At 36.5% G+C, this 17,978-nt stretch overlaps 1 protein-coding gene across 3 annotated transcripts in view; it reads left to right on the top strand.

Moving 5' to 3' along the window:
• Positions 1-1,877: 1,877 nt before the first annotated feature.
• Positions 1,878-17,978, top strand: part of COP1 (COP1 E3 ubiquitin ligase) — a 243,896-nt gene continuing 227,795 nt past the window's right edge. For all 3 annotated transcript variants that reach the window (XM_069478385.1, XM_069478384.1, XM_069478383.1), the window contains exon 1: positions 1,878-2,609. Coding sequence is in view for 2 of the 3 variants with exons in the window: in XM_069478384.1 (XP_069334485.1) it covers positions 2,191-2,609 (419 nt within the window). In the remaining variant the exon portion in view is untranslated. The remainder of the gene's footprint in view (positions 2,610-17,978) is intronic.

Here is a 17,978-nt window from a genome sequence, read left to right as displayed (position 1 = left end):
TCATTACTTACCTTTTACTAATTCCTCAATTACTCCATTAGCTTTCTGAATGTAGAAGTAATGTTTTATAAAATTCTTTCTCTTCCTTGTCTAGTCCAGGCTTACGCATAGTAAGTGTACAATAAATATTCATAAAATTCATTAATTCACTTATGTATGCATTCCTTCATCAAATAATTATTTAATGCCTAACGAAAACCAGTATGGTCCTGGCTTTCATGGAGTTTACAATTTAGTTGGAAAGACCAATATTAAACAAATAATTAAAATAAAAATTAGATGATCACTAGCTTTATTCATCTGTTAGTAAAGAAATATTTAATACGCACCCATCAGAGGCCAGGCATTGAGTATAATACAAAGCTGAAAGGCTAGTGGAGAAGAATCATATAAACCATTAAAATACAATGCTGTAAGTGCAAACAAAATATCCCAGGAGCACAAAGGAGGGTGCAACTGTCTCTGCCAAGGGCAGTCAGGAAGGCTTTACATTTTAGTTGGGTTCTGAAAGTGAATTTAAACAAGGGGTTGGATAAGGTAATATTTTTACAATAAGGTCAGTTTTTGAAAATCTGATAAGCCCATTCCTATGTCATTCCAAGGAGAGACCTAAGTTAAACCCAAGATGCTGGGAATTGAAGGGTGAGCAGCTAAGACAGAGTTGAGGAGTGTGGCAGGCCTATGATAGTTTACTGCCCAGATGAATGGCTAGGTCTGGGTTGCCATGCCTTCATTTAAGTCCTTCATTGGCCCTGCCCCCTCAGCATGAATAGTTTTCCTAGGGAAAGCCCCTCGTTACTCCTACAGGCTTCTTCAACACTCAAGACAAAATTAATCTGCGATCATTTCCTTTAAGAATCATAGAACGATAGAACTGAAAAGGATACGGAAAATCATACAGATCAGTTGTTTCTAACTTCCATCCTCCCAAATCTTAGGAATTCTCAAAGTGGCAAGTGAAAACATGTAATCAATTTTCAATATTCCAAAAAAGCCTACCGGAAGTTGCATATTTTCTGGCGGTATTAAATGCCACGTTTCCTTGTTTTAAGCTACAATTATCATATGAGATCCACATTAAGCCGAGGTTCCAACAGAGCTGTGGTCTGATTAAGTATAATCTGGTTTCCCATTATTATGTTCAATTTGGCAAACAACTTTTCAAAATACAGGAGTGAGGTCATGCTTGAACTAATAAAATTGGTAACACTTGCTACAATGTTTGCAATCTAAAAATTACTTTTCACTGACTTCCTCTTAATTTATTCCTCACACAGCTATGGAATGAGTATCAGCGGAGCCAGGAGACGCTGGCTCAGGGCACTGGTCTTTTCATCTATTCCAAGCTTCTAGGTTCTTTCCGTGCGTTCCCAGTTTACAGCACCTTCATTCCCACACTCAGAAGCACCTGTCGCGCCCTGCCATTGGATCACAGCGCCTGCTCCTCCAGAGGCGGGGATGGCTCCCTCTTCCCGTTCAAGAATGCGGTTCGCGCGCACGCATGCGTAACACAACAACTCTGCGTCCGCGCGGCTCTTCTCGGCCTGGGGCGGATACCCTGGGTAACCCGGGAGCGTCGCGCTTGGGGCGCGCGTGCGCAGTCGCTTTTTGAGTACTCTTTTCCCCGCCCCTCCACACCCCCATCCTTCAAACCACCCCCCATCCCTCCCATTTGTTCCACCCTCTATCCTTTCACTCCGTTAAGACGACCTGCCCTCTGGTACGTCACAAACGAGAACAGCCTTGGACCGGGAGACTGCCGGCGCCAGGCCGCCGCCGCCGCCGCCGCCGCCGCCGCCGCCGCCGCGCCGTGCGTGTCTGAGCACCGCCTGGCTGCGTCCGAAGTTGTATCCCCCGCCGCTCCCGCCCCTTCCGCCGCTCGCGCGCGTGCGCGCACGGCCCGTCTCGGCGCGCCGGGGTTGGCTGTGGCGGAGACCGCGGCGGCGGCGGCGGCGGCGGCCTCGACAGCGGTAGTGGCTTGTACTCTGCTCTTTTAGTTTCCTCCGCCCCCTCCCGTCGGACGCTGTTGTGTGGTTTTCTTAAAAAAACCAGCTTTATTGTTTCTCAGCCCCACCTCCCGGCGCGGCGGCGTCCTCAGGATGCACTGAGGTGGAAGGGAGGGGAGGCGGCGGAGGGTCGCGGTTGCGGTCCCTCTCCTCCGAGCGCCCGGCCGGAGGGGAGGGAATCACAATGTCTGGTAGCCGCCAGGCCGGGTCGGGCTCCGCTGGGACGAGCCCTGGCTCCTCGGCGGCCTCCTCGGTGACTTCCGCCTCCTCGTCCTTATCCTCTTCCCCGTCGCCCCCTTCCGTGGCGGCTTCGGCGGCGGCGCTGGTGTCCGGCGGGGCGGCCCAGGCAGCGGGCTCGGGCAGCGTCGGGGTCCCGGTGCGGCCTGTGTTGGTGGCGGCCGCCGTGTCGGGCAGCTGCGGCGGGAGCGGCGGCGGGGCGGTGTCCGCGGGCCTGTCCCGGCTCAGCTGCGCGGCCAGGCCCAGCGCCGGCGTAGGAGGGAGCAGCTCCAGTATAGGCAGCGGCAGCAGGAAGCGACCTCTGCTCGCCCCCCTCTGCAACGGGCTTATCAACTCCTATGAGGACAAAAGCAACGACTTCGTATGGTAGGTTTGAAGAGCGGTCCCCTCCCCGCTACATTATGAGTTTCTGCTGCTTAGGCTGGTGGGGTCCAGTGTGAGGGTGGCCTGTTGGAGAGCTTGGGATACTGGTACTGTGGTGGTGTCTGCAGAGGGATTCCAGCGTTTGGAGAACGTCCAGGCTCCTGGTTGGTGGGGTGGGGGAATGTCGAGGTCTCAAGGCGGGGGTGGGGATAATCAAGAGATAAGTGCTGGTGAGGAGGAAGTGGGGGGAGTTTAGGGAATAATAAATGAGGGGAGGAGGTGGAAGGTCAAGTAAACGGTTTTGGACAAAAGGAGAAAGTTGGGCAAGGAGGTTGTCTCCCGAATTTTTTGGCTGTCTGATGAATTCGGTACCTGATTTGTCCGGAGTAGTTGTTGAGATGAATTAAATTTGTAAAGGGAGAGGATTAAGGTTCCTGAGATTCAAAGGGGTGGAGTTGTTGTCAAAATTTGCTTATTTATAGTATGGTAGATGATGAAACATGGGTATGGATGTTTTAAGAAGTAGGTTTTAATGTAAGCACCCGTCGTGGTGTGTATAAATGTTTCTCTTCTTCCATTTAAAAGGGTAGGCCGCTTATAAGTCTGTTGCTGAGGCTACTGAAGTCAGTCTGTTAACAAAAAAATTCCACTTCTCAACTAAGTATCTTGAAAGAGGGAACCGCATTTATTATCACTCATATGTCAGATGTAACTGTACTGCACTGTAACAGAGTATACTCGAACTTCCGACTTGAGAAATGCTAGGTATAGACATTTTGTCATCAAAGTTGGCATCTTGAATGATAAAGAGTAGTATTCAGTCATGATATTTGACATAGAAGGGTTAGTCATTACGTGAAAGGTGGTGTCGGTTGCCTTGCTGTGAGTGTTCTGAGGTTTCCATTGGATTTTAGCTATTGTTGGTAGGATTATGAGAGAGTAATTGTGTTTTAGGTGGTTATGAACTGGTGGTGTTTTGTGCTTGGAATATCAGTGATATGGGAAGTTGGCTTGCACAGTCATTATGAGGGAAGTTGATTCACTTTAGGCTTGAAGATGGTCTGAGTTGGTGTTAGTAAATATAGGGTTAGAAGTTGAAACTATTAGGAAAGTTATTGATTAGAATTACAATTGCTAGTTTTTGCAGAAAAATAATGATGTCTTTATTCATATTTCTGCTTTTGTCTTTATTCTGAATTCAGAATTTATTTTTCATCAAAACTTTTGGGCTGTAATTGTGATTGTTTATAAATTAAGCAGTTTATAGTTGGGCCTGATAGGGCTTGCACTTCTACACAGTTGAGAATGTCACATGATATGGCAGAAGGTAATAGAACAAAGTGGGGGTTTGCAGAATTTACTTGTCTTTTTAGCTACTGTTTGCATATCAACTTTTAGTACATTTGAAGAAAACAAACATGCTATCATCCATCTGGGTACACTAAAATAGTGTAAAAGATGTGAGAAATAAGAGAATCATTCAGTCACTCCACAGATATTTGACATTCACTGTCTGCCAGGCACCTTATGAATTTCAGCGTACCATAGGCTGTTAGAGAGAATTGCAGACACTGATTTTATGTTTAGGAGTAAGATTATTAAAATTTTTATTAGTTCATCACTTAATTTTTAAAAATTTCAGGGTAGGAGTGGGGCTCGTGTCTGTAGTCCCAGCAACTTGGGAGGCTGAAGTGGGAGGATGGCCCAGGAGTTCAAGGTTGTAGTGAGTTATGATTGTGCCACTGCAAACCAGCCTGGGTGACAGAGTGAGACCCCGTCTCTAAAAAAAAAAAAAAAGTCAGTATGGTGTGAGTCCTAACCATGTTACTTGAATTGTTTTTTTATATTCTAGTATGGAAGCATCTAATGAAAATCTTTAGTTAAAAATTCTAAGTATTTCACTTTCTGTCTAAGAATCTCATTAGTCCATTACTTCTTTTTCTGGTAAGATTGAATATTCAGGAGAATTAATTAATGAGAGTCTGTTTTGAAGACTCAAGCCTGGTTTGATTTTGGCGAATTGGGGTAGGAAGACATGGATTAGGCAAGGCTCAAGGAACCCTTTTCATTTCTGATTGGTTCTGGGTGGTTGGTCTTGTTTTGTATGCCTCAAAATCAAATTACTCTATGCTTTTATAGCTGATTGAGGCTCAAGTTCACATAACTTGGGCCTCAAATAATGATGATAATTCCTTATTTATCTACAGGACATTTTAAAGATATGTTTATACTTCACATTTTATGTTATTTTAATATAATACTAATATAATTATATTCCCATTGAAGCGCAGAGAAGTAATTTTGTTTCAGATTGGGCAACTGAGGACAAAAATGAGAAATCAGATCTCCTGATTCTCAGCTTACTGCTTTCTTTGTTTGCAGTTAGAAAATTTCAGATCTGTAAGTACATGTATTTAGCTTAGTGGTTCTTAAATGGCATATATTGGAGAGAAGCAGCTGTTTCATAATCACATGAGGTGAATGTTTTATCCCTAACCTCTCCCTTGCCCTGCCTGCCCACATCCCAAGGGGACATACCAGAATTCGAGGCTGGGGTGGGCAGTGTAGTTTACAAATGCTCACCCGGTAATGAGGATGTGGCCTCCTCCCCTCCTTGAGAACAGTTGATTTAAATAGTCACATACCTAATTTCAGTAACACATATTGGCCTCTCTTGACTTATGTCATATTTGAAAGTAAGTTTATATTTAATTGCAGAATGGATAAACATTTTAGGGATTTATAGTTTGCATTTTAATATTTTACTTAATACAAAGGATTGAAAATACCAAGTTGCAGATAATTTTAACTGTTTTAACTGTTTTATTGATGGAGAATCTGTGGTACAGGAGAGAGTAGTATTGGATAAATCTTCAACATTGAAAGGAAGTTTTTGTTACTTTGATTTTTTTTTTCGAATTTTTCATATTTGGCCCGTTTAATTAAACTATGAATCTAGCCTGTATTTGGAAGTTGACTTTCTGTCTTTTAATATGACTTTCTTTTATTCTGTAACATAACTGCTGCCTCTCTGTTACTGCCAACTATCTGAAATGACCTTTCTACTTCAGCAAGTTCCAGTTATTTTCCAAGTTGTAACAGAAACATTAATATGTGTTTGCAAGTTGATAGTAAGCTCCTTGTGGGAAGGTTAACTTTTAATCATTTGCTCGACAGAAAATAGGATCTACTAGATTAAATAGATCTATTGAATAAATATGTGACTGCCTATTTTGTGTCAAACTAAGACAGACTCTTTATTCTTAAGGAGCTCATGATTTAACGCAAAGACAGACTTTTAACCACATGATTTTAATATATAACCTGGCATCATTGCATCTCTTAGTACCATGGCAGATGTTAGTTCCATTTCCTTTTCTTAGTACTATGGCAGATGTTAAATACTCTAATGAATTTAGATGTTGTCTGAAAGTCCTTAACATGGCACTTTATATAGCCATTGCCTATTAATCACATTTAGCACTAAAGATGAAAGCTGTTGACCATTCTTGTTACTATAACTATGTTTTTCAAACTATTAAAAAGTGAAATAGGAGATATCATAGAACCTGTCATAATAAAGATAATAATGTTTGATGAAACTTTTGGTTACATGTGTATGTGTAGTGGATGTGCAACATATTTCTTACTGGGCGTCAGGGTTAAAAAATTGTGAAAGTCACTCAATTATGGGATATAATTGCATCTTTGATAGTTAGGAAAGTAAGTGGAAGATTTAATTGGCCTTTTACTAAAGGATGTGTTGATTAGTAATCTTTTCCTTTTATAAGACTTTGTACCTTTCCTGATAATGAACCAACATTACATAGGGATCATATTCCATCTAAGAATTGCTATCAAAGTAACTGCAACCTTAAACCTGGTTGCTGACTTTTCCTCCTTGTATATGGAGGAAATATTTTTGTATGTTTTGTATGTTTGTTCTTGACAGTGATTTTTTTCTGTTTTATGTAATTATTTTAACCTACCCTTTTCCTCAGAAAACTTCCACAGATTGGGGGGAAAGGCTTTTCTGATAGTGAAATTAGCCAGTCTTCTCTTTCTTTGTAAAATTTACAGGTTGAGTATCCTTTATCCAACACCTGGGAACAGGAGGTTTCAGATTTTTTTGAATTTTACAATATTTGAATTACCCTTAGCATCTTTAATCTGAAAATCTGAAATTCAGAATGCTCCAATGAGCATTTCCTTTGAGTGTCGTGTTAGCACTTAAAAAGTTATGGATTTTGAAGCGTTTGGGATTTCAAATTTTCAGATTGGGGATATTCAACCTGTATACAAAATAAAATGCTTTTAAAGCTGGGTGCAGTGTTGCATGCTTGTAGTCTCAGCTGCTTGGAGGCTGAGGCAGGAGGATCACTTTAACCTGGAGTTCAAGTCCAGCCTGGGCAACATAGCAAGACCCTATCTCTTAAAAAAAATTAATATAAAGTGCTTTTTAAATTCTTGACCTGGTACCTGTTGGTGTTTCCCCACCCCCTTTTCTGCCTTCCACCATGCTTTTTTTTTGCCCTGTCTTTCTTCGTGTATTAATATGGATGTGCCAGGTTCTAGTCATATAGATCTGTACCTTCTCAAATAATATTTTCATTGACAGTAACATGTTGTCTTTTTATATCCTCAAGTATAAGTTCTTTCATTTTTCACAATTTCATGAACTGATTTTGTCTGTTTCTATCAATGCATACAGAGAGTGAAGGGTGGATTGCAATAGGTGATCTGATTTCTGTTTATTCTATTTCTGGTGTAACCTTTGGGGATCCATGCTTTTTTCTAGTCTGTGTGGTTTGGGGTGGGTGCTCTGCTTTCCCAAACTCAGAGTTGGAACACATGATCCTGGCCCAAGTAATCTAGTACATTGGAATCCTCTGCCCTCAGTTCAGGGGTGAGCATTTGGCTATAATAGAGATGAGACAAAAGTGGGCTTTGTAAATTACAGATGACTATTTTGGGAGCTCTTTAAGATATTGTATAGTGAGTAAATTCCAGTTCCACCCTAAAGTGAAGATTGAATGTGTTGTACTAACAATTGGTTCCAGATAGACACACATAGTAAGTGCTCAAATATAAGTTGCTGTTATTTGCCAGGCACTATTTTAAGGGGTTTAGTTTACTTGTTTAATCTTCACAACAACTGTTAGGTATAGGTACTCTCATTTTGTAGATAAAGGAAATGAGGCCCAGAAAGATTATGTAATTTGTCTCATTTCACACATTTAATAATGGTGATGACAGTATTTATATTCAGACATACTGGCTCTATCACTGTTTTTTTTTTTTTTTTTTTGCCCCCTCAAATTTTATATTCATGGAGTCCTTCAGTATGTAGTCTTTTGTGTCTGACTTCTCCCATTTGGTATGATGTTTTTGAGATACAGTGATGTTGAATGTATTATTACATATTACTGATTTTTTCTTTTAATTGCTTGGTAGTATTCCACCATATGTATATAACATGAATTGTTTATTTGCTAGTTAAAAGATATGTGAGTTGTTTCTTTTTTTCTAGTTTTTGGCCATTATGAAGAAAGCTGCTGTAAGCATTCACATTCAGGTTTTTGTGTAGACATGTCTTTACATCTCTTGGGCAAATATCTGGAAGTCGATTGCTGGGTTTTATGGCAAGTGTATGTTTAAAAAAACTGGAAAACTATTTCTAAAGAGGCTATACCATTTTACATTTCTACCAGCAATGTATGAAAGTTCCATTTGTTTCATATCCTTGCCAACATTTGGTGTTTTCAGTCTTTTAAATTTTAGTTGTTTCAGTGGGTATGTGGTGGTATTTTATTGTCTTATAATGATGTTGAACATATTTTCATTTGCTTTTTCATTTATACTTTTTCATTTTTGTGAAGTGTCTATCCTAATCTTTTGCCTATTTTTTCTTAAATTGCATGTCTTTATGTATTCTGGTTATATAAAGACCTGTGTATTGTGATGTTTTCTCCAAATTTGTTGTTTACCTTTTCATTTTCTTAATAGTTTTTTTTGAAGTATAAAAGTTTTACATTTTCTAATTTATTGATTGATTTTTTATTGTTTGTGAGTTTTGTTTCCTTGTTAAGAAATTACTAAGGGGAAGTTACAAAAAATTTTCTTCTATATATTCTTCTAGAAGATTTATAGTTATCTTTCTTATGGTTCTGATGAATTTCAAGTTTTTCTATACAACGTGTGGTAAGGATTGAAGACTTCCTCTAACCTCCATGGATATCTGATTATCACAGCACCATTTGTTGAAAAGACCATCTTTGCTCATTGAATTTACTTTGCACCTTTCTCAAAAATTTACCACATATGTATGAATTTATTTTTGGAATTTTTATTCTGTTCCATTGATCTATATGTTAATCCCTACATCCCTACCACATTGTCTTGATTACCGTATCGTTATCAGTCTTGAAAACAGGAGTGTAATTTTGTTTATTTCAAAGTTGTTTTAGTTATCTAAGTTCTTTGCATTTCCATGTGAATTTTAGATTTATTAATAGCTTGTCAATTTCTACAAAAGGAATGTAGGATTTTAATTGGGGTTACTTTGAATCTGTGACTCAATTTGACTTGATATCTTAACATTATTGAGTCTTTTGAACCATGAACATACTATATTTCTCCAATTATTTAGGTCTTCTTTAGTTTCTCTTAGCGTTTTATACTTTTCAGTGTTGGGTTTTGCGTCATATTTTGTTAAATTTACTACTAAGTATTATGTTTTGATGCTGCTCTAAATGTTCTTTTAATTTCAATTTCTAATTGTTGCTAGTATGTAAACAATTTATTTTTGTATATTGACCTTTTATTTTGTGAACTTTATTTTTTTGTGTATTGTAAGAACTGTAGAACACATTTCATTTTTAATTTTAATTTTTTTTTTTTTTTTAAGAGATGGGATCTTGCTATGTTGCCCAGACAGGACACAAACTCCTGGTCTCAAGGGGTCCTCCTACTTTAGCCTCCCAAGTAGCTAGGACTATAGGCTCACACCACCATACCTCGCTTTGTGAAACTTTAAATTCACATATTAGTTCTAACAGTTTTGGGTAGAACTTAAGAGATTTTCTAAGAAGACAATCACGTTATCTGTAAATAGTTATACTTTCTTTTCAATTTGTATACCCCGTTTAAAAAACATAGATTAATGGATATATTTGATTTGCTATATTTTTAAAAAGGATTTTTTTGCTTCTTTATTCATGAATGATATTGGTCTGTGGTTTTCTTGTAATATTTTTTTCTGGTTTTCACATCAGAATGTATTAGTTTGCTAGGCATCCATCACAAAATACGTGGTATAAACAACAGAAATTTTTTTTAGCATAGTTCTAGAGGCTGGAAGTACAAAACAAGGTGTAGGCGGATTTGGTAGTTCTGTCTTTTTGGCTTGCAGATGGTCACTTTCTTGTTGTGTCGTCACATGGTCACCCCTCAGTCTATATATTGTATCATAATCTTTCTTATAAGGATACCAGTCATATTAAATTAGGGCCCACCCATATGACTTTATTTTGCCTTGATTACTTATTTAAAGATCTAATCTCCAAATGTAGTCACATTCTAAGACAGTGTGAGTTAGGATTTCAATAAAGGGATTTTCTGCTGTGGAATGTGGCCTGAATATAAAAAAAGGGGGGAAAAAAAGGGAGATTTTCTTTTGGGAGGGATAGAAATACAATTTAGCCCATAACTCATGGTAGGGTAATGCTGGCTTTTAAAAGGAGGTGAAAGAGTTTGTGTGAAATTGGCATTCTTCCTTAAGTGGTTTGTAGAATTTATCAGTGAAGCCATAGTTTTTGTGGGAAGGTTTTTAATTACTAATTCGTTTCTTTAATAGAGAAAGACCTATTTAAGTTCTGTATTTCTTGAGCTTTAGTAGTTTAAGAGATTTGTTCATTTCACCCAAGTTATTAAATTTATTGACATAAAGTTTATAATATTACCTTATTTTTTTAATGTCGAGGATTTGGAAAGATGTCCCACCTTTTGTTTCTGATACTGCTAATTTGTGTTGCTGTCTTTCTTTTTTTCCTTGAACAGTTAAGCTAAAGAATTGTCAATTCTATTAATTTTTTTCAAATAACCAGATTTGGTATTATTGATTTTCTATATAGTTTGTTCATTTTCTATTCCACCGATTTTCAGTTTTACTTTTTTATTTCTTTTCTTCTATATACTTGGAGTTTCATCTTTTCTTTTTCTGATTTCTTAATATGAAAGCTTAGACTATTGATTTTTGGCCTTCTTTTCTAATAAAGACATTTAATCCTATCAATTCCCCTTTCTAATCCCTACTTTAGCTGTATCGTTTAATTTTCATTGAATTTAAAATACTTTTCCCTTTTGATTTCTTATTTGAACCGTGAATTATTTAGAAGTGTGTTGTTTAATTTCTAAATGAGAATTTTTCTGGATAGTGTTCTGTTACTGATCTTTAATACAGTTTAGCTTTGTTCAGATAATATATACTTTGTATGATTTCAGACCTGTTAAATTTTCTGAGACTTGTTTCATGGTCTGCCATAAGCTTTGGCTTGGCTAATGGTCAGTATGCACTTGAAAAAAATGAGTATTCTGTGTGCAGGCTGGAATATTCTATAAATGTCAAATAGTCAAGTTGATTGATATTTTATTTAAGTTCTGTATACCCTTCTTGATTTTTTGTATACTTGTACTATCAATTATTGATTAAGTCCTTAACTAATTATAATTGTAGATTTTGCTATGCCTCCTTTTAGGTTTGTTAGCTTTTGCTTTGTGTATTTTGAAGCTCACACATATTTAGAGTTGGTGAATTGATCCCTTTTTGTTTTGAAACGTCACTCTTTATTCCGGGTAATATTCCTTGTTCTGAAATCTACTTAGTCTAATGTTAATATAGCCTCTTCAGCGTTCTTTTTATTACGTGTTTACATGGTATTTTTTAAATCTTTCACTTCTATTATGTCTGTGTTTTAATATTTAAAGTAGGTTTCTTGTAGAGAGTGTATGGTTGAGTCTTCCTTTTTATTTAAGCTGATAATCTGCCTTTTAATTGGATCAGTTAGACTGTTTTCATTTTAACACAACTATGTTGTGCTTGGTTTTGTGTGTGCTGTCCTGTTTGCTCTTTGTTGTCTATTTGTCCCTTCTATTCCTTTTTTCTTTTTTTCCCGTCCTTTCCTGCTCTCTTTTGGATTAATTGGATATTTTTAATCTTTCAATTTTAATTCCACTATTGGCTTATTAGTGATAGTGTGTGTTTAGGGGGGAGTGCTTGTTCTGAGGTTTACAATACTTATTTTTTTTAACTTTTCACATTCTATTTTCAAGTAATATTATCATTTCATATATAAGGTAAGAGTTTTGCAATAGTGTGTGCTTCCATTCTATGGGATCCATTCTGTTACTCCCTCATAGCCAGAAGTGTTAGCTCTCTATTCCTTTCATTTAGGAAATAGAGATAAAATTCACACAACATAAAATTCACCATTTTAACCATTTTATTTTATTTTATTTATTTATTTTTTAGGACACAATTAAAATTTGCTTTAAATATTTCTTTGGGGAAGGGGACACCACACTTGTATACAATGAAGAGAAACATTTTTACAGTCTGGGAGCCTTTTATGTTTTACATTGCTTATGCTATGAATTCATAGGAAATAGGTTCCAGCAGCTCAGGCTCCCTTCCATTGCATCTCACAATGTGTGCTGTACCTATTATGCCATGAATTCATAGGGAACAGGTCCCAGCTGTTCACGCTCCTTTCCATTGCTTCTCACGATGTGTGCTACCCCTATTACCTATTATGCCATAAATTCATAGGGAATAGGTTACAGCAGCTCAGGCTCTTTTCCATTGCTTCTCACAAAGTGTGCTTCTCTTGGTGGAGCAGGCTGGAACTTCAGTTGAACTCAGATACCTTGCTCTTTGGTTTCCTTCTTTTTCTTATCATTTTCCTTCACACATTTCAGGAAGCTAATGTGCTCAATACTCACATTAATCCTCTTGGCAAGAATGTTGCCCTTAGCTTGTTTGTTTACAACAATTCCAACAGCATACTGGGTAACATTGTAGACTCTTCCAGTTTTGCCATGGTAACATTTGTGGGACATGCCTTTTTGAACAGTACCCATTCCCTTGATGTCTACAATATCACCTTTCTTGTAGATTTGCATGTATGTGGCCAAAGGAACAACTCCATGTTTTCTAAAAGGCCTGGAGATGTATTGGGCGCCTCTCCTCTTTCCCTTTGTGTTTGTCATTTTGGTAAATTACTGGAAGATGGCGGCTCTGGCCGAAAGGAAGCATTTTAAACATTTTGAAGTGTACAATTCTGTGGGTTTTAGTACAGTCACAGTGCTGTGCAGCCATCATTAATGTCTAATTATAGAACATTTTTATCAGCCCAAAGAGAAACCATATACCCATTAAGCAGTCACTCTCCTCTTCCCTCGGTGATCACTAATTTACTTTCTGTCTTTATGGATTTGCCTGTTCTAGACATTTCATACAAATGGAATCATATAATACATGGTCTTTTGTGACCTGGCTTCTTACACTTAACATAATATTTCTGAGGTTCATCCATATTGTAACGTGTATCAGTACTTTTTTTTTGTGGCTAAATAATATTCCATTGTATGGATAGATCACATTTAAAAAATCATTTATCAGTTGATGGACATTTGGGCTGTTTCCACTTATTGTCTATTATGAATAATGTTTCTATGAACATTCATCTATGAGTTTTGAACATGTTTTCTCTTTTCTGGGGTATTTACTTAGGAATGTAATTGCTAGGACGTATCTGTGTTTCACTTTCTGAGGAACTGCCAAACTCTTTTCAACAGAGTTGCACTATTTTACATTTCCTACTAGCAATGTATAAGGGTTCATTATTTTCTTTCTTTCTTTTTTTTTTTTTTTTTTGATTATAGCCAAAGTGGTATGAAGTGGTATTTCATTATGGTTTTTATTTGCATTCCACTATTCACTAGTGATCTTCAGCATCTTTTCAACTGCTTAATGACCATACCTATATTACTTTTTAAAGATTATGCTTTCATCTTTAATAATTTAGTCAGACAACAGTATGTTTCTTGGTAGCCAAAGGAAAGTCAAGGGAAAAGTTGTGGTTCAGATTTTCACGGTTTGGTTCGGTGCATTTTCTGTAGAAATATGCATTTTCTGTTGAAGTATGTTATATAAAGTGTTTGGGTTTTCATTTCAAGAACAGAAGACAAATTTAATTGGTATTTTAAACTCGGCATTGTATTTGTGGAATAAAACTTAACTACTGAAACAACTTTTTAAAAAAGTTAATTTTAAAAATCCAGGTAGAGTTACGAGGAACACATCTCGTGTGCATTTTTGGGGATTTCCTTCATCCCTAAATAATGGCATGGGGGTGCTGTCTAATGAAATGTATTAGATATGGTACTGCTCCTGTTCATACTTTCTGTTTTATAGCCCCTCCTATATTGGCATCTGTTTTTCTTCTATGTGAACTTGATATCTTCTCCAGTTGATTGGCCTGTGATTGGGTGCTCTTCTGAAGTGTGACCAAAATATAACGATTACATCTTGTTGGAATTGGCTTGAAAGATATTTTGGACCAATTATATATATATATATATATATATATATTTTCTTCTTCTTTTTTTTTTTTTTTTTGCTTAGGGAGAGATGCAGCCAATTATATTTTCTGTCTGAGGAATTTGAAATAAAAAAAGGAAATACCTGAGTTGGCCTAAAGTTTTTGGTGTAGTGTTGGTGCTGGAGTGGCTATAAATATATACAATAGTAAGCTGATAGCTTTGAAAAGGAGAAAAAGAAACTTAGTTACATTAATGGTAGAATGCTAGTGAAGATCTATGTTCCATACTCCTACACTGAAAGTCTCTAGGTCCACCTTGAATCCAGTACTCCAGATTCTGTGTTTGAGGCCTGGTGCTGTTATTACTTGTGGTTTGTTATGAGAGAATTCTCCTAATTGCTTCACCTGTACCTAACTTTAGCTACAGAAGCCTAATTAAAATTTTCTTCAACTCGAAACCTTTGGTGGTGGTTAGAACTGATTCTGTCTTTGGGGAGGACCCTTTGGAATGTGTGAATGAAATGAAGTCCAGGAAGAGATTGACAGTGTATTGGGGTTATGTTCATGCTGGAAGCAATCAGTAGATACTTCTTGGCCATATTTTGTACCCCGATCTAATCTACCTTTATGGATACCAGAGATTGGCTCACCTGCTTATCTTTTCACGACTATTACATGTTGTATTAATCATTGTGTTGTTTCCTGGCCCATGGTGGGTGGTCTCATCCGTTTTGAAGTTCTGACCCTGAAGGTAGCACATAGCTTTTTGAATCCTTAGTTTTTAAAGATTTGTTGTTAAATTTCAGAGTCTGAAAAGATTGTCTTTATTCCTTTTCTTCCTTACCTCTCCTCTCTTGATTCATAGAGCCTGTGACATGAGACAGTGTAAACAACGGTCCTGGTGGAGATGATGGATTAGGGAGAAATCTCTTTACAAAATATCAAATAAGTTTAATCTCTACTTTTCAAAAAAGGGAGGTTTGCGTTTTTTAGGACTTTTTAATCATAGCAAATGGAACAAGGAAGGAATGGCATGATGGGACAGAGACTGGAACTTAACTGTCGCCTGTGAATTGCTGTTGGGGAATCTAGTGTTATCACTGTACATATAAAAAGGATGTGAGCTTTATTTTTTTTCCTTTTCACTCGTTTCTGTTTCTTTTTGTCTTGAATCCACTTGGTGCTGGTGCTGTAAAGGGAAAGAGGAAGCTAGAGAAATTTCAAGTTTTGGAAATTTTGAGGGGAAAAAAGAAATCTTCCCATGGCCTTTCTGCTGGTTGTCTTTCTTTCTTAAAGGATGTATATAAATTTGAGCATATTTAAAATAATTTTTCTAAGGTCTTCTGATTGCTGATAATTGCGGTTTTTGATTTTCATAGTTACAGTGATGCATTTTATTATTTTTTTAGTCTACTGAAATCAATGTGCTTAGGGCACTGGACTTGGAATTTCAGACCTTGAGGTTTAACTTTGGGCAAATAATTTACTGTCTTAAACTATGTTTCTTTATAAATTGAAATATAGTATTATTCTATAGGATTGTGAGGTTTATATAATGCATGTAAAAAGGCATTGCAATTTATAAAATGACCAAAAAGAGTAAAGTGGTATTTGTTGCTAGGGTTTGGCATTTGGTACCAAAATATGAAAGTGGTTTTGTGACTCTTTTTAGGGAAGATGTAACTACGCCATGTTTACCTAAATGACTCTAGATTGTGCCTGGCTCTGATTATCTTGGTAATGTTAGTGTTTTTTTAGTACTTAACCTTTATAAGACTGAATTTTTTTGTTAGCTGGAACCAATACTATTATGAGACAGTTGAAACAATTTTATGAAAGCATAATGGAATTAGGGTTTGTACCCAAATATACGTGGGTTGAACTATATACATAATACTTTATTGGAAAGTTCTAAGATGATACTTTGTAAGTATTTACTAAATTTACTTAATAAGTTTGGATGCTGCTTTTGAAAGAAGTAATGCATCTAAAAGTTAGGGAGATCACAGATAGGGGACTGGCTAAAGATGTTAGCTGGGTCAAACTACTTGCAATATGACCCTTGATTAACTGAGATGATGTATCTTAAAAATGTATAATAAAATATTAGAATTTTTGAACTAATTTTCTGTATTTGGATCTGTTCTGTAGTGTTTTTTCTTTAACGTCCCAAATGACATAGATTACCTTTTGGCAAGCTTGAAATTGTAGAGTATATCTGCCCTTAGATTTGGCAATTGATATAAAAACATCTTCACAGTGTGTAATTGTTTGAAAAATATTATTTTAATAAACAATGACAAGAGATAATATTCAAAATAATCTCTACTAATACAGGTCGAGTATCCCTAATCTGAAAATCTGAACTCCAAACTTCTCCAAAATCTGAAGCTTTTTGAACGTTGACATGATGCTCAAAAGTAAATGCACCTTGAAGCATTTTAGATTTTGGATTTTCAGATTAGGGATGCTGAATAGGTAAGTATGTGAATGCACACATATTTCAAAATCTGAAAAAAATTCAAATCTGAAACACTTTCTGGTCTCAACCATTTCAGATAAGGAATGTTCAACCTGTAATAGTACTAATATTATAGTACTATTGTCAATTTTTTATTGTATTTAAAGTTCTTTGGTGGAGGTTGCAAAGTCAATGGCCTTTTTTTTCTTCTTGAATCATTATCAGTTATGCTTATTCTTGTGTTCTTTTCTTTTTTTTTTCTCCTGATTCTGAGTTTTGTTTTTTTTTTTAACCTCCCTTTTAACATAATTGTTTCTTCCAACCAGAGGTTCCTAAGGTTTTCTAATTGAGATATGTTTCTCCACCTTCTAGGCTAAAGCAATCCTCCCACCTCAGTCTTCTGAGTAGCTGGGATTGTAGGTGTGTGCCACGACATCTGGCTTCTTATCATTTTCTTTATTTCTTTCACTTATGTTTATCATTACTATTTTTAGAGCCCTATTTGTGTAAATCCTTGTTTCTGTCTATCTTTATATTCCTTCTGCCTGCAGAACTTATATTTATATATTTTGTACTGCAGGTCTGTGTGCGGTGAATTATCTTAAGTGTTTGTTTGAAATTTAGTTTATTTTGCCTTCATTTTGAAAGATTTTTGCTGAGTATAAAATTTTGAGTTGAAAGTTTTTCCTTTTAGTATTTAAAAGAAGTCACTCCATTGTCTTCTGGCTGGCATAGTTTTTGGTGAGAAGTCTGTTTAAGTTTTTACTTTTTTTCCCTATATGTAATGTATCTTCTGGGACTGCCTTCAAGAGTTTGCCTTTATTTTTGGTTTTAGCAGTTTAAATGTATTGTATGTGTTAGGGAGTTTTTGTTTTTTTGTAAATCCTGCTTGGTGTTTTCTGAGCTTCTTTGATGTTTTCTGTTATTTAAAAAAAATTTTCAGTTACTATCTTTTTACATATTTCTTCTGACTTATTCTCTGTCTTTTCCTTCTATGAATTCAATCACACATATCTTAGAATATTTGATACTGTGCCATAGCTCTGTTCTGTTTTCTCTTGTGTTTCGGAACATTTCTGTTGACCCAGCTTCAAATTTACTGGTTCTTTCTCTAACTTTTGTTTTGTATATTGAAGAATTCTTTGTCTCTGATATTCTGTTTTAAAATTTCTAGCAATTCCATTTTACTTTCTCTTTTAGTTTCCATGTCTTTGTTGAAATTCTCTATCTTTTTGTGCATATTGTTCATCTTTTCCACTATATCCCCTAACATACTAATTGTAGTTACTTTAAAGTTCTTGTTTCATAGTC

Source organism: Eulemur rufifrons, chromosome 8 (assembly GCF_041146395.1).
Source record: "Eulemur rufifrons isolate Redbay chromosome 8, OSU_ERuf_1, whole genome shotgun sequence".
Lineage (NCBI taxonomy): Eukaryota > Metazoa > Chordata > Mammalia > Primates > Lemuridae > Eulemur > Eulemur rufifrons.
This window is presented reverse-complemented; position numbering and strand designations above follow the sequence as displayed.